This window comes from Bactrocera dorsalis, chromosome 5 (genome assembly GCF_023373825.1).
Source record: "Bactrocera dorsalis isolate Fly_Bdor chromosome 5, ASM2337382v1, whole genome shotgun sequence".
NCBI classification, from domain to species: Eukaryota; Metazoa; Arthropoda; class Insecta; order Diptera; family Tephritidae; genus Bactrocera; species Bactrocera dorsalis.
Genome location: NC_064307.1, coordinates 35,726,129 through 35,749,127, shown reverse-complemented (window position 1 = coordinate 35,749,127; position 22,999 = coordinate 35,726,129). Strand labels below are relative to the sequence as shown.

Below are 22,999 nucleotides of genomic sequence, written 5' to 3'. Positions count from 1 at the left end.
TATTTGTGACAAAATACTTTAGAGACGTGTTATATCAAGCCAAACTTACTACATACATTAAGTAATTACAAACAGCAGTAAGTTAGATCTGCAATTTAGCACAAATTTTTTTAAACTACGGAGGATAAATAGGGTAATTAGATCAGATTTTACATGTAGTTTTTAAATTTTTTATCCAATCGTGTATGCAGAAAGGAATATGTTCTTTAACATAATAATATTGCTACGGCAATGCCAATTAATAACAAAAAAAATATTAGACGTACTTAAAACCCTGTACATATTTTATTAAATAAGTGGTCCGTTTCAAATACAAAAAAATAGTATCAGTTGTAACGTGTATAAGAAATCACATTTAAATAGCTAATGTGTATTTTTATTAGAATAAAAAGTAAAAAAAATTACATTTGTGTTAATCGATACTATCAGGGTTAGAGGTGGGGATAGATTCAGCAGTGATGGCAGTTGCTATCGAAGAAATCGTTTCCAATGACTCGTTTAGCTTTTGTTTGAATGCTTGTAATGAATCCAGATGATATATTTGTTGTAGTCCAGTTTCTTTTTGTATTGCGAGCATATAAACGTTTAATTTTCCGCTCTCTGTAAGTAATGTTGGCATATAGAATCTCAAATAAATGCGTTTGGCGTTTGAACAGCTATCATCGACATCTGCATCCATATCCTTCATATTGTTTGCGCTGGCCAACTCCTTTGTATAAGAGCGATGTATTCTTAATATTTGTACTGATTGGAAATGCGCAATATAGAGGAATGGTTCACGGTATATGAAACCTGTGGGAGTGTATTCCCAATTCAAATCATACGGTCGCGAACGACAACCGTATTCATCCACAAAAATACCACATTCCATAAAACAGAGCAGGAATTCTTGCTGCGAGATTCGTATGGCAACAACTGGCTGGCAATTATGTATATGCGAAAGCGCGTGATCGGACAAATCGACAAATTCTTCAGCGGCATAAGTTTCCAAATCAATCTCAAAGAACTTATCCGAGCTAACAATTGCTGTAAGGCGTGTAAAAAGTATTGATGAAACTGGTGTAGCGGTATCTAGCGCTCGCACAGGTGCGAATTTTTGCTGCTTTAAGTCATATTTCATAATTACAATACGAGTAGATGTTGCTGCTATAGCTACCGAGTCCAAAGCATTATCCGCTTCGTTTGATATTTTTACCATTTGCCACTTTTCATTAGTGGATCGATTACAAAACGGTAGGTCCAATACAGAAGCTTCGAGGCTGTTCTTCACATAAGGTGAAGAAGATTGACTTCGCGACAGAAGCTGACGGAAATCGCATTGAAATAGTGACTCTCCACGAGCTCCCACCAATACTGCTTTGGCAAGTGGCAAAGAAACGGCGATGCAGCTGACAGAATCAATACCAGCAATATGCATCAATCGCTGTGGCTGTTGAATATGCAAGGCGAATAGACCAGTATTGCAGCCTAGAAGTATTATCTTTTGCTCCTCAATTTCGAATGCACAATTGATTTCCAAGGGCTCTAAATTTTCACTACTATGTTGCACATCTACACAGAATATCAAATTTCCAGCATACTCATTCTGGACTACATCTGATGCAGATTCGGTCGCATCACCAATGTCATCCAATTTACCCTCATATGAATATTTCGAGATCGAATCTATATCGCTCTGATCCTCAGGGCTGTGGGTATCAGCCGTTTGAGAAAATAAAGCAATTTGGTTGCCACACTGTGTATGTACATCACTGCGACACTTACGATGTGCAGCAATTTTGCACTCTTTACATTTCCAATAGGGCGAACCAGCAATTAATGGCTTTTTGCAAGCAATGCAGGTATTATCGCAATTATTAGTTTCCTGTAATGCCAGCTCAAAGCGGTGATGTACTTGTTCATTTGTGACTTGCAGGTTAGAGGTAGTTGCTTTAACGTCTGCTTGATTTTCTTTTCGTGATGATTTGGGTAAGGTTCCTACAGTTTTGTCGGCATTATCCTGTGTGTTACTTTCATTTTTTATTACACTTTTCAGTGGGGACCTCATTCCGCCAGTGGAACAAACAATATTTTGCGAAACACCTGAAAAGAGAAATTTTAATCACAACTACAAACATAACTGTGTTATTTACCATTTAATTTGTCAATTTGATCCTGGAGTGTTTTCGACCGTTGTTTTTCGCGACGTAGTTCTTCCTTCAATGTGCGATATAATATTGATGTTTCGACGGCGGCTGGTGAAATATTCTCTTTTTTACTGGCGTTGCTATGTGCGCTACTTCCGAATAATTTTTCAGTGAAAGTAAGTTTTTTCTTATGAGATAAATCTTCCACCTTCAGCTGTAAGTAGTCTATTAGTTTTTTGTGTTGTGCTAATGTGGCTTCCGATTTGATATCACGCTGCACATAGAACGATTCCTTCTCGGCCATTATTTCTTGCAACTCATCGATTTCGGCATGAAGTTCATTGGAATTAACCAGCGCGTCTCTCAACTCTTGCTGCAAGCGTTCACAATGTTCTTTGGTATGGAACAATTCGGATAGAATACGCGCATTCTCCTCTTTTAGCAAAGTTAGTTCCCGTTCGTGGTTTCCGTTTATCGTTTGCAAGTTTGCGGTTTCATTCGTGAGCACCTCGACGCGTTCTTGTGTTTGGTACAAATGGTTAGATTGTTCCATCAGTTGTTGCTGTTGAGCTATTAATTTCTTCTGCGTTTGTGCCAAATTCTCAGCACATTCGGTAATTTCCGTGTTAAGCGCTTGTACACGCGATTCGGAAGCACTTTTTTGTACTTGCTCATCGGATAGCTCTTTCCTGAGTTGGGCTATGAGGTCTTCCTTTTTACGCAAGGTTTCGTGTAAGTTGTCCAGCTTTTCTTGATGAGTCTTATTACGGTTTTGTTCCGCTTCTAACATACTCTCCACTTCGGTAAGTTGGTTATCTGTTATGGTGCAGGCATACTTGAGGCGTTCGTAGTTGTCTTTTAGATTCTGCAATTCGATTTGAATGTGAGATGATGTGTCGTTTGCCGAATTACTCCTTTCACGCTCTTCATTTAGCTCGCGTTGTAATTTTTTGTTCTCCAGCAGAAGGGCATCATTTTTCTGTTGAATCTGCTGAAGTTTTTGATTGAGGTCTGAGAGACGTTCTTCTAATTTTTGTGCATTGGATATATGCTCAATTATCTGCGAAGACATTGTGTAATATTGCAATAAAATAAAGTATTTAATAATTTTTTTTCTAGCATTATTCATTAAGGTTAAAAATGTACTGTTAAATTTGTGTTAATTTTTTTTTGTAGAGTGACAGACACATGCAGATATGTTTACTCAGTTGCTTTTTTTTGGGCCACTATCTATTTTCAAGTTTTAATTAATATTAGCACAGTAAATATTATCTCCTACAAATGAAATCTTTTATTGGTTACCTCAGATTTGCATTGCATGCGTTCCTGTTCAGCCTTCTCCCACATTCGATGTTCCTTCATTACGTCACGTTTCAATGAAGATATTTCATCTCGCAGCTCACGAATGCGTTCCTCCCGTTGTTTTGTTTCCTCATGCGCAGTTTTGCATTGACGTAGGGCTTCATCTTTTTCCGACTGGATTTTCTTTATTTTATCTTCAGTTAATTCCATTCGCCTTTGCGTCATTTTCTTCTCAGCAATAGCCTCCTCCAATTGTTTCTCCACTTTCCAAAGCGACAAATTTGCTGTGCGTGCGGCCTGTCGCTCAACAATCATTTGCTCGCGTACGGCAACGAGCCGATCTTCTAATTTCTCATTCTGTTTTTCCAGCATATCACCAACGCTACTGGGAATATGATGGGCAGCCAGATGTTCATTACTTTCATTACTAGATGCGCCACCTTTTCTTGGAGATAGCGACAGCGCCTGTTCATTGAATTTATCCAACATTTCTTCAAGTTTCTCAACTATCTGTTGCAATTTGTCAGCTCGGGTTTTCTGTACATTTTCGTTTTCTTTTGCTGTTTCCAAGTCGGCGCGCAACTGTTCCTCTATAACATGTAATTCGGTCAGTGAGCCTGGAGCCGTTTCATAAGGAGTAGATTGCTGGGTAGCAAGCGCAGATTGTGCTAAATTCTTTCCACATTCTGCTACCTAAAGGATTGAATGAATTTCAAAATATTTACATGAATAAATAGATTATTATCAATACAAACATTCAATTCGCGTTCCAGACGGTTAATCTCATGTTGTTGGTCCTGTAATGCCTTTTGTGCGGATTCTAATTGCTGTTCCAACTGTGCGTTTTGTGAATGTAAGAAATTGTTCTCCTCCAACTCTCTATTCAGTCGTTTTAAGATCTCATCATTATTCTTTTCCATGGCCAATTTCGACTCTTGTAGGGATTTAGATGTACTAACTGATTCGTCTACTTCATTTCGTACTTCGCGTAGTTCCATTGTAAGACGAGACTTTGAATCTTTTTCATTTCTCAACTTGGAACGAAGCTCTGTCAACTTTTGTTCGTATGTTTCGCTTAGTTGTAGTTTATTTCTTTCAAAAGCTTCCTTATCAGCCAGAGCTTGGTCTTTATATTGACGTAGCATTTCCTTATAATTCTCCATTTTCTCCTGCAAATGCTTACATTCTTCTGCTTTGCCGTTCAATTCGCTTTCCCGTGCATCTAACTTTCGAATAATATTTGCCAACTCGTGTTTTTTCTCTGCAATTAGTTTCTCGTAACGCTGTTCTGAAGCAATTTTTGCTTCTTCGTATTTCTGGCGGTTTACCCGTAATAGTTCAGTTATTGTAGCCTCCTTCTTTTCCCACATTTCCTCTTCTACTTTTACAGAACTTTGAAGAGTTTTTATTTGCGTTTTACATGCTGCCAACTCCATAGTCTTCTCCTTAATAACATTCTTCATTTTATTAATTTCATCCTTGGCATCTTGTAATATCTTAGATTGAGTGTTTGATTGTTTGGCCGCTTGTTCTGCCCGGATTAGCTGTTGCTTCAGTTTATTAATCTCTTCCACACGCTCTTTTAGGTTTGACTGTAAATCTTTTATTTTTATATTCAAACGGCTGAAGCGGGCGTCATCAGCAGCTCCTTCCGCATCAGCACTTTGTTTTGCCATATGCACAAAACTATAACCTAAAAAGGGCAGATCTTTACCGCAGAATTCATTCGACTGAACATTTGTAGTAATTGATTTTTTAACAAATGTGTTGGTACGCCTCTTATTACGAATGACATCTTCAAAGTTAGAAGTGTCGTCGTCGCTATTTACAGTTGGAATGATGGGTGGTACTTGGGATCGCAGTGTTTCCCATTTTACAGATTCGAAAAATGGATGCCGTTTAATTTTTTCATATGGCAGACGATTAGTTGGGTTCGTGACCAGTGAACCAATGAGGTTTTTGTAGCTTTCGGACACATTTATATCCGAAGGAAATGTTATAATCTCTTTTAAATGACTGTCTTCACAATGGCTCAAAATCTTTGAGTATGTCTCGTGAACATTCTCTTCATGGAATGGTGTTATTTCACAGATAAGTTCATAACCAATAATTCCCATTGACCAAAAATCACAGCTTACCTAAAATAGTAATAATAATAAATCAAATTAACAAACATAATCTAATTTCAGAATATCTCAGCTAAGAATTAAATGGTTTAAAAGGACAAATCACATTCCGACATAGTTAGAAGAGTAAGAGGGATAGTACTCACATCATGCATTGACTTCGTTAGTTTATATGTGGATATTGTCTGCAATAATTCAGGAGCGATGTAATCTGGAGTACCAACCGGAGACAGACTGAACACATGCCCATCACGATCCAGAGCAGCTGCATTACCAAAGTCTGCAAGTTTAATGTGTCCAAAGCGATCGATCAAAATGTTTTCTGGTTTGATATCGCGGTGTACATAGCCTATTTCATGAAGCGAATGTATAGCCAACGTAAGTTCAGAGAGATAAAATCGTGCAAGTTCTTCGTCAAAGGGTCCTTGCCGTGCCATTAAGCTTAATAAATCACCGCCAGGAAGAAATTCCATTATTAAATACAGATTGTCATTATCCTAATAAATAAAATAAAATTTCATTGTGACAGTGTTTTCTTTTTTTAAATATAGTTTTGACACATACTTGAAATGCGTATTGAAGATTTGTTATCCATTCAGAATTTCGACGTGCCATTATATCACGTTCTTCTTTTACTTGTGATGTGGTAACCACCGATTTTTTTATCTTCTTCATGGCATAGACATCATTCGTCTGGCGTTCAATAACTAAATGAACATTGCCGAAATATCCCTTACCAATGAGTGTCTTTACTGTAAAATCATCAGCATTAGCACGTAGCGATTGAGCCTCCTCCACTATTGGGCGATCTAAACAAAATAAAATATATAGCATCATATCCAAAGACTGATTAATCTTTTTCACTTACATTTTTGAACAAATTCCGCAATATTACGATCGCGTTTCTTTAATGAATCTTTACTGCACTCATTGTATAATAAACATAAAGCATCTAGAAGACTTTCGCGCGTAAGGGCTTCCGACAAAGCAGGACTCACGGTTGCAGCACCATAGGTGCTTCGACGGCCTACCGCTATTGACTTTCTTTGTATGGCGCCATTTCCAAAACCCGCGAAACAGCTTCTGTTGAGAATTAAATTATTTAGGCGAGTTGTACGCACACTAATTGGTTCACGCTGTGGAGCCATATTTACAAAGAACTCGGTTTATATATTTTACAAATAACTCTTTACTACACAAGGACAAAGTAATATACAATTCACATTGCTTTATTTTGCAATTTTCAATATATTAATGATCGCAGCAGCTGCATAAACTATGCAAACAAGCAAACAAAAAGGACATGAGCGTTGGAACTTTTGAAATCAAACAAACGCGGCGAATTCCAAAATAACCTTGCCACAGGGCAAGTAATATTTTAAAATGAATATCACGGGGTATATCGATAACTAATATATGCTACCTAGACAACCTTATTGCTACCAATAGAACCAATGCCTTCTCCTTATTAGTTGTGCTTGACAATAGTTTTCTAAACAACTATTGCTGGCAATAACACATTTTTCCGGTTTTGATAGCTCAGTTTTCATTTAATGGAGCATAGTACATAGTTTTCGCTGAATGATATCTAGAAAGACTTTCTTCAAAATGTATACAATGTATGCGCATATATACAATGCAATACATCCTGAATATATGAAGTTCTCGTAGAATAACATTGCCAACTTCTGTCAGAATAAATTTGACAATTGGTTACCAATAGCTATCTACTGCGGAGATGTCACTGACGATATGAAAGCGTGAAGTAATGGATGAATAAGACACTATTATTTATTTCTATATACACGCCGATATCCCTCCTCTACCATATATCTGCCTTACAAAGTAATCGATCAAACAAAGCCCATATATAGACAACTTTTTATTTAACCAGGTATCTCCCGAAAATTTTTCATTGCCTACTATCCTTGCATTTATAAAGTTATTACAGTTTTTTTTGGCAAAAACAACATATACACTTTCAGAGGGTATTATCCTCATTAATGTACTACAAAAGGGGAAAATTCTCAAGTATAGACACTACGGGTTTGTGTTTTGCCGGCTGGGAAATAGTTGGAAAAACAGCTGATTTGAAAGTTAAATTTTTATATTTAGTCAGCTTTTCAACATTTCGTTAAACTATTTTTGCTAAGTTTGTAGTTAAGTGAAAATGGCTGCAGATATATTATCGGTTTTGTCTGGTTCGCCAAACCCACTTACGTCATTAAATAGCAAGCGGTGGAATAGTTTGCGTCATATATTAGAACGACCGGGTCCGTTCTGCAAATCTGACTTCACCGCATCTGCCGAAAATTTAGAAGCTTTACAGACTGTGCTTAAGATTCTAGTCATCGGTAAATATGAACTTATGTGTATATATGTATATATTTTTTTAAGAAACATAAAACATTACATAAATTTGTAGGTGCCGGTGGCCTTGGGTGTGAATTATTAAAGGATCTTGCTATGATGGGTTTTGGCAATTTGCATGTCATTGATATGGATACAATTGAATTATCTAATTTGAATCGCCAATTCCTTTTCAGACGCAAAGACCTAGGATTATCGAAAGCAGAATGTGCTGCACGTTTTATAAATGAGCGTGTACCCACTTGTCATGTAACTTCACATTTTGCTAAAATTCAAGACTTTGATGAAAGTTTTTATTCACAATTTCACATTATTGTATGTGGATTAGATTCCATTGTTGCACGTCGTTGGATAAACGGTATGCTAATATCTATGCTAGACTACAATGAAGATGGTAGTGTTGATCCATCTACGATAATACCATTGATTGATGGTGGCACTGAAGGCTTTAAAGGAAATGCGCGTGTAATTTTACCTGGACTCACATCATGTATTGAATGTACTCTAGATTTGTTTCCACCACAAGTGACATATCCCTTGTGTACAATTGCTAATACACCGCGTTTGCCAGAGCACTGCATAGAATATGTTAAAATAATTCAATGGGAAAAAGAGAATCCGTTTAGCGCGCCACTCGATGGTGATGATCCGCAACATGTGGCATGGGTGTACGAACGTTCACTAGAGCGTGCCAATCAATATAATATTTCGGGAATTACCTATAGGTAAGTGAACACGTCTTAATGAGAATAGTCCCAAGCATTTCTATGTGTATTTTTTCCTTTTGAAAATATTGCTGACATTGAAAGATTGGTGCAAGGCGTTATTAAAAACATCATTCCAGCTGTTGCAAGCACCAACGCTGTTATTGCGGCTGCTTGTGCCACAGAGGTAAAAGCAAAACATTTTTTTACCCATGAATTATTAAAATTTATGTATTTATGTATTTATATATTATAGGTTTTCAAATTGGGTACGAGCTGCTACGATAATATGAACAACTACATGAATTTTAATGACATCGAAGGCATTTACACTTACACTTACCCACCGGAAAAAAGTGATACATGTCTGGCTTGCAGCAACACACCACAGGATTTAAATGTCGATGATCCAAACACAACTACGCTCGATGACTTAATTAAAATACTCTGCGAAAGTCAGCGTTTTCAATTGAAGAGTCCAGGTTTGTGTTTAAAATAGTATGCTTAAAATGCCCGATCTTAACGAAATGTTTTTTTACGTCTAGGCTTAACCACAATTATAGATGGTAAAAACAAAACGCTGTACATGTCAGCAGTTAAAAGTATAGAGCAACAAACACGTGCTAATCTCACGATGTCTCTGGCTGAGTTGGGACTTTATGATGGAGCAAGCATTATGGTCAGTGATGTCAATATGCCCACCACAATACAATTAATATTAAAATACCATCCCAATGAAGTGGAAATGAAATGAGTAATTTGCTTCTTATATGGAAATACATGATTTTATATTATCATCTTTTCGAAACTACAATTCCAATAATTTATAAAGCAATGGAACTAATTCAATAACTTAAAACTATAATTTATTGTAAAGTGGAACTGTATAATTATTCACTTATCTCATCTATAACTGGTACATTTTGAAGCTCAGAACATTTACGCTTCCACATTAGCAATTGCTCCTTGAGCACCTTTTCCTTGGCTGCCGCACGTGTGAGTATAAATTTCGCTTTTTGTAAAAGTTGTGTTTTTTTGCTAAGTTGCTCCTTTATGAAAGCCAGTTCGTCATTAGTCTGCGCCATATTCTGTGCCTTGCTACAAATTTTGCATTTCGCCTTCCTATTCAATTCGTCTTGCAAACCTGCTACTTTATCCAGCGATTCGGAGTACAATTTTTGTAATCGACTCAAGTCGGCATTGGCAGCTTCGTTTGTATTCTGAAAAGGAAGAAAAGGATAAATCGTATATGCTCGACTAGGCAAATTATTAAATTAATATTTGAAATATTTTTTTTGGAATACCGAAATAGAGGGTACCACTGGCCTTTCCACTCTCTCCTCCACATTGAGTTTTCACATCAGGAGTGCAAGTCGAGTAGAAAACCGTTTAGCTAATCCCACAATAGCCTGTTGTGCATACCGGAATTGAACCCGGGTTTTATCCGACCAAGGGCTCTCCCTCTCGGAGATCCAACCCCGTTTAGATCGGTAAGTCTTAGTTTAAGCATGTCGTCACTGAAGCAATGCTTTACAACAGAGTTGCTCCGTATCTACCGGACTCGAGCTGGCATTGAGTCCAACCCGGGCCGGAGGAATTTTTCTGCTGCGTTTGCTTCAAATGGCTCCATCCAAACTCCAACTCGGTCAGTTGTAATACATACAATGAATTTAGCCATTTTAAGGACCAATGGATCCCATTCTGCGATCATATTTACAAACTGGACGAAGGAGTACAGACTTGACCTTAATATTGCAGTCGATGGCGTCAAGGTTCCGACTGTCAATAATCCTAAAATTTTAGGTGCGACTTTTGACAGTCATTCACTCCTCATATGACGCCGATTATCGCCAAAGTCGCTAGCCGGCAGCACATGGGGAAAGAGCAAAGAAACGTTATTGACAACTTACAAGGCAATCGGCCGGTCGGTCCTAAAATATGCCACACCAATATGGTCGCCTGGATGCATTGAAATGCAGACGAGGAAGCTCCAGACCTGTCAGAATACTGCACTCCGGACTACGAATACATAATGAACTTCCTACCAAGCAGTTCCTGCTGGGGTGCTTTCGCAGATATCATCTTTGCAGTCACTTGCTTGGAGCGGAACTACCTCCTAGGAATATCCAGAGGCCATTATTCAACTAAGTCGACGACATCAGACAATACGCCGACCAGACTTGGGTTGCAACTCACTTCCGACAAGCACTGACCGCCATTTACAGTGGAGCTTTAACACCTTCATCGTCATTGCAGACGAAGAGCTCGAAACAAGAGTGACCCCTGCGCAGCTATCCAGAATAGACCCCGACGTATCCAATATATGTCCTGTGTGCAATGAGTCTCCGCATGACACTGGTCACCTCTTTGAATGCACTGAACCCCACTCATATGACACACCTCTCTTTTTAGTCGAAACTGCACGTTTCTTGGGCCTTCCGTTAGAAGACGTCGACGAAAACATAGCTAACCATTACCATCCTAACGGTGATTAGGCATCCGTTAAACAACCTATCTGTCCTGTGGGTATCAAAAATGAGTGGAATCACAGCAACACTTCTCTTAGCCCCCACATACCCAATATAAAGATTTTCGAATTTCCGAGTGACTTTTACCACCTATATTGGCTAATATGTGAGCTATCTCAATGTGTTTTACTAATAAGAGATGCTTTTGTTGTAGTGGCAAATATACCTGAAGTAATTTGGAGGAATGGTGTCGAGTTGACAGCCCTATGTCGCCTATTATCCCGGGTCTGTTTCAGCTACTAAGACCCGACTGTCGTGGAACGGTACTAACCGACTCATATTGATTTACTAAATTTACTTTATACTCACTCTTGAATCGCACGATCTTCGTCCATCTTTCAAGAATTTATTTTCAGCGCGTAGCTTCTCCACAATACCGCGTAATGAAAGGATGGTTTGCTCCGCTGATTGACCCAACTGAGTATTCACTTTGATACCCGTACACTTGCATAATTCTCGTCGTGCCTCCGATTGCGCCATTTCCTCTTTTAAAGCAATTATATAACTGTAAAAGATTAACAAGTAAACCGGATTTCTCTAAGTTAAACACGATTAAAGCACACTTACTCTTCCAGGTATTTGATGCGTTTTTGCAAACGCTCTGTGCCATCGCCTTGTCGTAAGAGATCGTTGTCCAGTTGCAACTGCAGATTTTTCGCCTCCAAACGTATATTCTGCGCCTCAATCTCTGACAATTTTTCCTGTAACTTCTCCATTTCGGTTGTCAGCGCGTTGCTGCCTTTGCCTTCCAGCTCCATAGCCAGAATTTTGCGTTGTTGCAGTTCGATCCGAGCTTTAAGTGCCTCCATCAGCTCTGCATGCGGTTGATTTTTTTCCGTCGAAGTGTACGCGTTAACATCACGGCTAGCGGAAGCGTAGAAATGTGCGTCAATATGCTTATGGCGGTTGAGCGCGCTATGCACCGGCGAACTGCATTCGCTGCTTGCGCCAGTATATGTTTCGGGACTCTCTGACGGCGTGTACTTGCAGCCACCATGTTGCAGGTTCGGACAAGAGGGTGTGCGACAGCATTTCATAGCTTGTATTCCTGCACTTTGATTTGCTCTGCCGTGTCGCATGTCGTGTGTTTGCTTCTCCTTCTCCAAGCGGGCGATCATATTGCGTGCCGACTGCAATAGCGCACGTGTTTTCTCCAAAGCGGTTTCTGTCTCCTCGTACTTAGCTTTGAATTTCTCAGCATTCTGCTGCCAACGTTTCTGTTTCTCCCACAAACCTACTTCGGAGGCACTTTTCGCACGTTTTGCTTCGAGTACGATTTGTTGGCGTTGTATTTGTGCGCGAGCATCTTCCAGATCCAATTCGAGTGTTTGTATCCTTTTCTGCAGGTTCTCTGTTTTAACACGTGCATTTAGTTCGGTTTTAATTGAGACCACCGGACGTTTTATGAGCTGGTTCCGTAGCGACTGATTCTGTTCTCGTGCTTGCTTCTCCCTCTGTGTCAGGTTGGTGATTTGTCGTCGCAGTGCTTCGACTTGCGTATGGTAAATTTTGTTTGTTGCTTCGGTGCGCGTCAGATCGGCATGCAGTTTTGCTATCTGGTCAGCCGAATAGCTGGAGGAATCCTTAATAAAGCGTTTTTGGTCATCCTGAGGGGGAAGACGCCATTATTCAATAGTAAAATTTATATAATTAAGTTGAATAGAGATTACATGAAAATTATTAAGTGTCTCCGTCAGATCATTGATGTGCTTGTCCTTTTCCTCCAGTAGCGTTCGCATTTGCTCCAGTTCTGGATTCACAGAACACTCTAATGATTTTTCGCGCTCTTCATAAAGGCTCACTCTACAATAAATACTTTTCTGTGTTAAAATCATAGCATATCTATAAACATTTGTTGAACTTAGTACTTCTCTTTCAGTAGTGTTAGCTCATCATCCTTAACTAAAAGCGCTTTCTCCCAATAGCTGGCTTTCTCTTTCAGTTCTTTTATTTGTTTGAGCAATGTTGTTGTCTCTTTTAGTGACTCTGTGTCCTGCTTCTCCAACAGCTCGGTATTCCCTTCTGTTGTGACTTTAGGTTCTCGTTCATTTTGTGCATCCGCCACTACCGCTACAGGCTCTTGTTGGAACATCTCTTCAATTTTCTCATCGGTCAACTCGTTTAAACTGTTATCACCGCTATCGTCGCCACCACCACCGGCTGCGCCTGTAGCCACATCCAATTTCTCAGCAGAATTTCTTCGTACGCTCGCTACTTCCAGCTTTGTCTTCAATTCGAGTATCTCGGTGTCTTTCGTCTTGATGTTGAAGTTCAAATTCGCGATCGTGTTCTTGAGTTCGTCAATGTCATTGTTGTGTTTCGCGGTGGCAATTTGAACTTGTTCCCGTTCAGTTTGTAAGAGCTCTTGATATTTGCTAATGGCTTTGTCTTTTTCACCAAGCAACGTATGGAATGAGAATATGGTTTTCTGTGAATTGAGTTTCAAATTAATACAAAAATTATAATGTAAGGACCGTACATGTAAAATTAATATTCTCACTTCAATAATATCACTCTTAGAGTCGGCGGCTGTTTCCACAGTTGCTTTGTGTTCGGTTTCGTGCTGATTTGAAGTATTACAAGAGTCCAGCTTACCCTGAAGTTCTTCAATGTGTTTATTAGCTATCGAGAGTCTGGAAATGGGAGAAAATAAAATGTAATAATATTTGTTGTTATAAACAGGTTGTTTCGACGGCTTCGGACCAAAGCGAGAGGGATGTTCAGTAAGGTGGTTTTGCGTGGCATTCAAAGTGATAGTTATTGTTATGCGGGAGTCTGTGCACTCAAGACATAAGTATGTTTAGTATATCGAAATCTGTTGTGGATAGATATGAGTTTAACTTGCGACAACCAGTACAATTCCACCACAACGTTACCAGAACTGGCCTGGATTTTATTCGGCCAAGGACTTTCATTTTGAAGATTTAACCCCGCTTGGATTGGTAAGTTAAACGCTTTGATTGCATCACTGAATGCGGAAGATCTATTAACATTGTTCTGTATTAACTCACGGCTGAACTCCAGAATTTTCTGGAAAATGGCAAAGTTGCGAAATGTGCCTTTCTTGACATCGAAGGTGCTTTTGATAATGCGTCCCACGCAAAAAGCATTGGAGAAAAGGAACGTGTTGGCTCCAGTATGCAGATGGATGAAGGCTTTACTGCGTACTATGTAAGATTCGCCTTGGCATTACGAGGGGCTACCCTGCTATGAGGTGCTCAATACCAATGGGCTTCCATGCCAGGGGTACGCCGATGACATTGTCATAATGGTGCGAGGAAAATTTGGGAACACTCTGCGACATAAGTAGTTCAAAGGGGCTTAAGTTTAGCAAAGGCATGGTGCAACACGGTAGGATAAAATATCAACCCGGCAAAAGAAACCGTTAACCCTTTTACTAAGCGAAGATCTCTTCCGGGCTTGAGACCCCTAACACTTGGTGGCAGGGAGTTTGAGGTGTCTAAAGAGGTCAAATTTCTTGGCGTCACGTTAGACTCAACCTTACGGAGGAGTAAGTATGTTGATCTAACATGTGATATGCAGACGCCTAGCCGGTAGATCCTGGGGCTGCAAGCAGGTATCATAAGATGGCTGTACACAATGATCGGAAGGCCTATTGGTACTTATGACATCTAAATCCTCTTAACAAATAAAGCCCCTAGGGGAAGAATTTTAATGTTAATCTCGGTAGTAAGGCTGAGTGGAATGACTCCACGCCAGACATACTGCTCGAACACAGGGAGGGCATTGAAGCAGGCATTGTGGGACTGCATACCAAACCATTCATACCAATGGGTCGTTTTCCGAGCATATTTCAAGCAAAAATCCGAGCTAAAGTCAGTGTACATAACTCAATATCCACCGCAACTATTGCAACCAGCGTATGGATATACTTAGCGATAGTCAAGCGGCACTAAAGGCGATCTTAGCGTATGAGGTTAAATCGCTATTATTGGAGGAGTGTAAAGGATGGCTGAACCGCATAAAGAGGTCGCCGGCAATTAGCTTGCCGACGAACAAGTCTGCTCTGCGGCAGCCTCCAGGATGATGGAGTTGGAACCATGCATAGTGGGGTCCCACACTTTTAAGGAGCTGCTCCGCACGGTGGCGAGAGTGAGGAGAGAACAGTATTGGCAGCAGGCAGCAGGAATGTGTCATGTCAAGCTGCTTTTGCGAGGGTTGTACCCCGAACTCCGCCTCCTTGTCGCGCTTTATATAGGACACTGTAGGCTCAGAGAGTACTTCTAAAAATTGGGCATAATATCTTGTGCGAACTGCGACAGGGAACAGGAAACTCCAGAACTCCTGATTCTGGATTGTTTAGCAATTTGCAGAAGCAGGCTCAAGGCCCTAGGTTCCATCTACATGGACACGGATTATATCACCGCAGTCAAAAGAATTTTAGTCGTATGGCATATCTTATTAAAAATTTCGTCTCTTCGAATTCGAAGGTATTAAAAATGAGATAACTGTAGAATTTTTTTATTACTCGACTCCGCGAAATTAACTTTCTAAGGAGCTGTTATTTGGCTTAACTACATGCCTAAAACCTAGTCAAAGCTTTTTGATTTGCTTTTGCCTTTCAAATTAAAAATAAAAGTTGAGGAAAACCTTATAAACTAGAAACTTACGCATTTTTGCACTCGTTAAGATCAACATTTCGCCTGTTCATTTGTTCTTGCATTTCCATAATTCGTTTTTGAAGCTCCTTGCTTGAGCTTTCATCCTGAGTTTTTATTGGTTCAACGGCCATTGAAGTTTCAGTTTGCACACTTTGACATGCCATCTTCTCAACAGGCGTTTGTACTATGGCGTCGCTAGTTTCTTTACTCGCCACATTGTTAACTGGTTTGATTGCCTTATTTTTCTCCTCTGTAGCGATCTCTTGAGGTACTGGCACACTCGTATCAGCTGTTACATTAGTATCTTCTCTGTCTCTGGATATAATTTTTTGCGACGTTTCATGATCTTTCGCACTAGTTTCAACCGCACTTGCTGGCGGGTTTACCACAGAGGTTTGCGTTGTGGCATCTACCCTTTGTATGCGTCTTATAGGTGAGCCGATTGGTGAGAGATTTTTATCTAACATTACCGTGGTTGATTTCCTCCTGACGGCATTTGGAGTTGTGCTAGTCGATATTTTACGTTCAGCTGGCACTGGGGTTTCAGTATTGGTGGCTACATTTTTCTGCGTCGAAATTTTTTCGTCAACTTCCTTTATTTCATCAAGAGTAGGGACTATTGCACTTGTGTCCTTTCCATCTATGCCGAAAAGCGCTGTAATTGTCTGCCAGTGCTCCGTTTCTCTTGCTGACCTTAAGCGTTGCTCCAGCAGCTCCTCTTGCAGGGATTCGTACCTCTTTTGCAGTTCGTTTAGGCTTCCTTCAAGGACCTTGCACTGTGTTTCGGCCTTAATGATCTGAAGATTTTTTATTTCATTTAATAAATATCTTTATATTATTTTCTTCTCATATCATACCTTAATTAAATTCTGTGACTCATCTGCGACTCCACTCTCGGTTTTTAACTTACTGACAACTGCATTTTTAACATACTCGATTAGCTCACTGTCTTTACTATTTTCAGTATTTCGAAGAGTCATCTTTACAAATTTGGTATATGCGAATATGTAGTTGGTTAGGAAGATAAGTGGTGTAAATTTGGCATATTTCTCCCGCAGAGCATAAAGCGACTTTTGAAGAAATCTAGTAAATTTTTAACTGTATTAAACTGGTTCTAAAGCTTACTTGTAAAATCCTTACCTAATTTTAACTTCCTTGTTATGGCTTTCCATTTGAAAGCGTTTGGATTGTTCGACAGACTTTTGCTCCTTTGCGATGTTATCACGCTCTAATAGAGCGCACTTCTGTTTAAGTTGGTCAAAGTCGAAGTGCAAATTCGATAATTCCTGTTTGGCTTTAAGCGAAAAGAATTAAGAAGAAAGAAAGCTTTTATATAAACCTAGTTTTTGGTCAAAACGTATTTATGTTACATAAATATGATAATCTGCATGAAAACAGATAAGACCCGAAAATTCGATCGAAGCCTAAGACCTAGATATTTTCAGCAGAGAAGAGATCGTCTTATGTTTCGAGTTTCTCCATTGGGATTCTTGAATTTATAGAGTTTGCAAAAATTGAGGCGTAGTAAAATAAGAATTTAAGTGTGCTCTTCCCAGTCCACAAAACGGGACTATAATCGGCGCGAACTACCCTGGGATAAGCCTGCTCAACATCATATATACATAAGGTTCTATCGAGCGTATTATGTGAAAGATTAAAGCCCACCGTCAACAAACTGTTTAGATCTTATCAGAGGGGCACAGACCTGCAGAACGGCTGTGTAAACTCAAACGAGGTTTCTGACAAGGCGACTCCCTATCCTGCGACTTCTTCAATCTACTGCTGGAGAAAATAATTCGAGCTGCACAGCTTAATCGGAAGGTACAAGATATCATTGTGATAGTGAATGAAGGCAAAAGAAATCTCCTGTCATTAAATAAACAGTCGTCGCTCATAACATCGAAGTCGTAGATAATTTCAACTATCTTCGAACAAGTATTAATACCAACAACAATGCCAGGCTCTAAATCCAACGCAGAATAACTTTTGTCAACAGATGTTACTTCAGACTGAGTAGGCAATGGAGAAGTAAAGTCCTCTCTCGACGAACAAAAATCAAACCATAAGTCACTCGTTATTATCGTCCTACAGAGGCATGGATGATGACAACATCTGATGAGTCGGCGTTACGAGTTTTCGAGGCAAAGGTTCTGCGGAAGATTTATGGTCCTTTGCGCAATTGGTAACGGCGAATATCGTATTCGAAGGAACAATGACCTACACGAATTATATGAGGACATTGACATACTCGTAGTTCAGTGAATTAAGAGTCAGCGGCTACGCTGGCTAGGTCACGTTATCCGAATGGAAGAACACACTCCAGCTCCGAAAGTATTCCACGCAGTTCGGTAACACAACCGCCGGGGGAAGCAGAAGATCTCCATTGGAAAAACCAGGTGGGATAGGACCTGGTTAAAATTGGAATCTCAAATTAAGAACGATTGGCGCGTTGTTGTAAACTCGGCTATAACCGCGTAAGCGGTGTCTACGCCAATGAAGAAAAAAGAAATACTGAGCTCGTAGGATATACGATATACTTAGGGTTTTCAATTGAATTTGCATCCTCCGCAAAGTCCTTCCCCGGAAAATCTGCCCATGCACTCATGCTCTTAGATATTGTAAATACCAAAGTTTTATCCACGGATCCAGATATCAAAGTCCTGATGACATGATTGTGAAACAACAATACTTACCTCCGTCGAGTTCTCGTTGCATTTTCGCCATAAGTAGCTTTTCTTCTGTGTTGCTCTGTAGGTCGGCCACAAGATGTCGTAAGTTAACATGGTTGTCTGTAATCTCATTCAATAACTTTTGCTGTGACTGAATTTGACACTGTGCAATCTCTAGTAAACTCTCTAGCTGTGCTGACTTTCGCAGCGATTCCTCGCGTTGCTGCTGTGCTTCTTTCAGCGACAATTGTAAACCTCGATATTCCTCAATGGTTAAATAGTCCAACTGTAGGTTTTCATCAATAATACCATAATCGGAACATATATCTGGTATTCGAAGTTCGTCACCCAATTTTCCGGCAAAAAGCTGTTCAACGAGAAATGCTAGTTGTGCTCTTAGCTTCGTATTGTCCGCTTGCACTTGTAAATAGTCTTCCTTGCTGTAGTTTCCGGCATTCAACAGTTGTGCGCGTTCTACTTCGAGAGTAGTCAATTTGTCTTTTAGCGCGTTCAGCTCCTTTTGCAAAGTTACCACCTGTTCGATATTACGCAATTCACTTTGTTTGGCTTCGCTGAGCGTGTTATCATATTCCTCTCGCATGAAAGCGTAAGATGATTTTTCATTATTGAGATCTAGCTGCGCGCTGATAAGTTGTTTATTCAGTTCAGCCAAACGCTGTGTCAGTTCGTTGTCACTTGCTTTCATTTGCTGTTGCATTTCTTCAAACCTCCGGCGGTAGATTTTCAACTCGGATATTTGTACTTCGAGATCACGTGTTTCGGTAACACAAACCGTTGATTCTCCATCTATTATTGGCAGTTTTTTCTGTATGATATTCTTGTTCGGCGTAGTTGGCCGTGTGGAAGAGTCCATAAGATTGGGTAAATTGAGGGTTAAATCTTCTTCGTAGCCATTGCGTAGCTCACTACCTTCACGCATACTTTCCACAGAGCTGAGTTCGTCACTTTCTTCGGCAGCCGGACTTTGTGTTTGTGGTTGCTCCTGTATAAGCGTACGTAAAGCCTCTTCACGTGCCTTCAAAGCTAGCAATTCATTTTGTAGTCGTTTCGGAGTATTTGGCACCGAGCTAGTGCGCAAAGCCTCGAGCAGTCGGTAGAGCATTTCCGTGTCGATGGTGATGTGGTCGGAGGAAGCTAAAAATATTAAGATTATTGAGATATTCGTTGGAAAATACAATAATTGTACCATCGTATTCCCGAAGTTTCTCTAGAATCTCCATCATACCCGCGCGTAATGTGTCATTTTCATCAAGTACATCCTGGTATTTCAGCTGACTGGTGGCTATAACCTGATTGCTTTCATCTGGTATCTATTGGATGTATATGTATTTATATTTGTAAGCTAAACGCTAAAGTTATTTAGAGACTCACATCTAGCGTCAACTTGCAGTTCGTGCAGAATTTAACCTGCTCATTGTTCTCGCCATTGTTTGCATTTACACTGTCTGTAACTTCGCCGACTTCGCTAGGAATGTGCAGGCTGTCCAATGTCGCCCTATCGTCTTCGACCGTAGCTTGAGTGGGTTTTTGTAGTTGCTTCTGTAACTCCAACAACTCCTTCCTGCCGTTAAATGTGTAAATAAAAATAGCAAGTGTTTTCCGAAGATCGAAGCATTTCTTACCTCAAATCACTCTTGTCTAACTTTAGCTGAAGCCGCATTTCCTCCGAGGCGCGCAGCTTTAACGTCAACCTTTCGATCATTTTTTCTTTGTTGCGCTCTTTCGCCACCAAGTTTTTCGCTGATATAATCATGTCATCGGGTATGTTCAAACGTCTACGTAATATGCCATTTTCATGTGCTATTTCATGCATCGAATTGAGCTCCATAATGAGCGCGCGTATTTGCTTGTCTCGTGAGATTACCTTTTGTTCCAGTGCAGTGCACTTACGTAACGCCTTTACTAGTCCATCCTCGCCTCGTTGATATGCGTCCAGTGCTGAAATCGCTTGCAGAGCTTGCTTGGATTTGAGCGCATTATCTTCCTCACTGCGCTCCAACATTTCCGAGAGTTCGCGGCAACGTTCATTTGCCGCCTGAAGGGATTCCTCAATTGTCTTGCAACAAGCACGACTTTTATTAGGATTTCGCGCTTCCTCCTTTTCAGCAGACAATTGGTTCATTAGTCTGGTGGAAGACATCATTTCTTCGGCCAAATATTTAATCTTGGCCTCTAGAGACTCGATGTGTTTATCGCGTGATTCGACAGCCTGCAAGAAAACGGATTTATAGTCATAATGAACGGGGTAAGTACCACATTGTAAAGGGTATTTCAAAAAGAGTGCTACAAAAGATGTCAAAGAAATTTTGTATTCTTGCGAAAGTACAATCGATGCCATTATGTATGCACCTCGATTTCTTTAGAATGATTACCACGGGCACGCTTGCAGAAGTTTAAAACGCTGAACCCAATTTTGGACGGTTTTCACGCATAAATCGGTCGATACTGCTCCAATTTTAAGTTCGATATTCATACGAAGTTCATCAATCGTCGCTGGCTTGTTGGCATTGATTGGCATAGACCATAGACTTGACATAGCCCCACAGAAAATAGTCTAAAGGCGTCAAATTGCACGACTGAGGCGGTCAATGAAGTTTCGTGTTTAAAAAACCTTCCGCTTGCAACCCAATTTTCAGAATTTGCGAAGAAGCTTTCATGTTTACGTTCAGATGGTTTCTATCTCCAAAGAGGGACTGATTATATACCAAACCGTTATCCTACTTACATGTAAAAGTTTGGTAGTTTCTTCATCATCATCGGTGTTATTTTTTCCCAAATCCTCCTTGCCTAGATGCGTTGTATGCTCTGAGTAACTCGCCGCCTCTCCGACTTTTTCCAGACGCGCACGCAACTTTTTCATTTCCTTTTCTTTTGCATCCAACATATTCTTCCAAGATTGTGCTCTTATTTCTAATTTTTCAATGAAAGCCTTCAAATCGTGTTCGCTTTTCTCACGTTCCTCCTCAAGATAAGTAATATTGCCCTCCAAGCGGGTAATTTCAATATTCAGTTCGTTAACGGTTTCTTTTAACGCCTTTCGTTCGCTGTCGACGAGCGTTATATCGGCGCTAAGTTGTAGCAGCTTCGTTTTGTTCTGTTGCAACTCGGTTTCACATTCGATGATGGTTTTTGTCTGTGCGATATTTTGATTTTGAAGCGCCTGCAAGGTAGCGTTAAGAAAAACAGTTTCTATACAATTAATCCTATATTGAAATCGCCAAACCTCTATTTCGCGTAGTAAACGTTTTATGTGCTTATTTTTCGAATTGATATTTCGTAGTAGATCCTCTTGTTTGTCTAACTCGGATAGTGGATCGGAAGAGTCTTTGTCGCTAACCTCTGTGGCCGCAGTTTGAGCGGCTTCTTGTAGACGTTTTTGGAGTTGAAAAATATCCTCAGTGAGCTATTGAAAGATATGAATCAAATTTTAAGACCTTATTAGGGTTATCTTTGTCATTAAACTCAATTTAATACCTCCTTAACTTTGGCTTTCAGTTCTGACTTTTCATCATCTAGTCTTTCCAACATAACTTTAAGCCTTTCGTTCTCATCTTTCAACCGTTCGGTACGTGAGTCATCTATAAAAATCATCCAAATTTCGTAGAATATTTTTAAATGCCAATTATTTATTGCTTTTCCTCACCATCACTGCTCTCTTTATCTTCCAGACGTGAGCGCAACGCGCTGGCCTGATCGCCTTTGTACTGCAAGACAGCCAAAGTCACCTCCAAAGTGCGTCGCAGCGACTTCTTGGGTATCTCCTCTATGGACACAATTAACTGCAGTAAAGTTTCATATAATTCCTCCTTTTGTTTTGTATTAAATTCACGAAATTTACGTGCCGACACTAATTCGGATATTTCCATTTTCCTTTTACACTTATTATTATTAAAAAGAAAATACCCGCGTTGGATATTCCTGCTATTTTGTTGGCGTTTAATTTTTCTGCTTGTGGCACTGACAGCGTTAATGACATCAAATATTTGGTCGCCCGGGCAACTACAGGTAAACAAAAACCTAAACAAAAAACAAAACCGCTAGCTGGTTTTTGACTATGGTGTAAAACTGTTATTAGGGGTGTTTTGGTGTTGGGGTGATTTCTTTTAATAATTTTTCCAGTGCTTATATTGTAGAATTCATCGACAAATTATTTGAAAAACTAAAAGTAACTAAATCGCTTGTTATAGCATAATAAATCGAATATTATTATAGCGGTTTATGTTGATCAAAACTACCAGAATGTCGATTGCCATTTGGACGCTCTGTCTATGCAGTATACGACTGTATATATCTTGATGAATTTTTACACATTTGTCAATCTGGATTCTATTCTTCCAAGTAATCATACCCACCTCACAAATAATGAAAATGTAACTCGAAATTAAAGTTGTTGTAATACTTTTAGATCGTAATTTTGTCCGCGATTAGTTGAAATGTCATACTTATGAAAGAAATTAGTTTTTCTTTTTTTGTTTATTACCAAATCGAATGACTTCTTCATTCACTTAAGTCAATATTGAATTCCAAGAGC

At 39.7% G+C, this 22,999-nt stretch overlaps 3 protein-coding genes across 3 annotated transcripts; 1 reads left to right on the top strand and 2 right to left on the bottom strand.

Annotated features, from left to right (window-relative positions):
• Positions 1–330: 330 nt before the first annotated feature.
• Positions 331–6,877, bottom strand: LOC105233087 (citron Rho-interacting kinase). Its single transcript, XM_011215043.4, has 7 exons — positions 6,423–6,877; positions 6,119–6,363; positions 5,701–6,051; positions 4,184–5,566; positions 3,429–4,121; positions 2,133–3,186; positions 331–2,082 (listed from the first exon to the last, which is right to left on the bottom strand). Exons 1-7 carry the CDS (start codon positions 6,700–6,702, stop codon positions 413–415), a joined length of 5,676 nt encoding a protein of 1,891 aa, XP_011213345.2. The 5' UTR covers positions 6,703–6,877; the 3' UTR covers positions 331–412.
• Positions 6,878–7,613: 736 nt separating this feature from the next.
• On the top strand, positions 7,614–9,504 carry LOC105233088 (nedd8-activating enzyme E1 catalytic subunit). Its single transcript, XM_011215044.4, has 5 exons — positions 7,614–7,908; positions 7,980–8,649; positions 8,734–8,815; positions 8,885–9,110; positions 9,174–9,504. The coding sequence occupies exons 1-5, from the start codon at positions 7,725–7,727 to the stop codon at positions 9,380–9,382; spliced, it is 1,371 nt and encodes a 456-aa protein (XP_011213346.2). The 5' UTR covers positions 7,614–7,724; the 3' UTR covers positions 9,383–9,504.
• On the bottom strand, positions 9,383–22,495 carry LOC105233093 (centrosomal protein cep290). The gene is made up of 17 exons (XM_049459224.1): positions 22,112–22,495; positions 21,943–22,046; positions 21,692–21,871; positions 21,194–21,628; positions 20,091–20,677; positions 19,840–20,029; positions 19,655–19,778; positions 18,472–19,602; positions 16,919–17,072; positions 16,636–16,861; positions 15,788–16,575; positions 13,657–13,789; positions 13,025–13,584; positions 12,827–12,959; positions 11,724–12,763; positions 11,466–11,661; positions 9,383–9,848 (listed from the first exon to the last, which is right to left on the bottom strand). Exons 1-17 carry the CDS (start codon positions 22,332–22,334, stop codon positions 9,519–9,521), a joined length of 6,534 nt encoding a protein of 2,177 aa, XP_049315181.1. The 5' UTR covers positions 22,335–22,495; the 3' UTR covers positions 9,383–9,518.
• Positions 22,496–22,999: the final 504 nt, after the last annotated feature.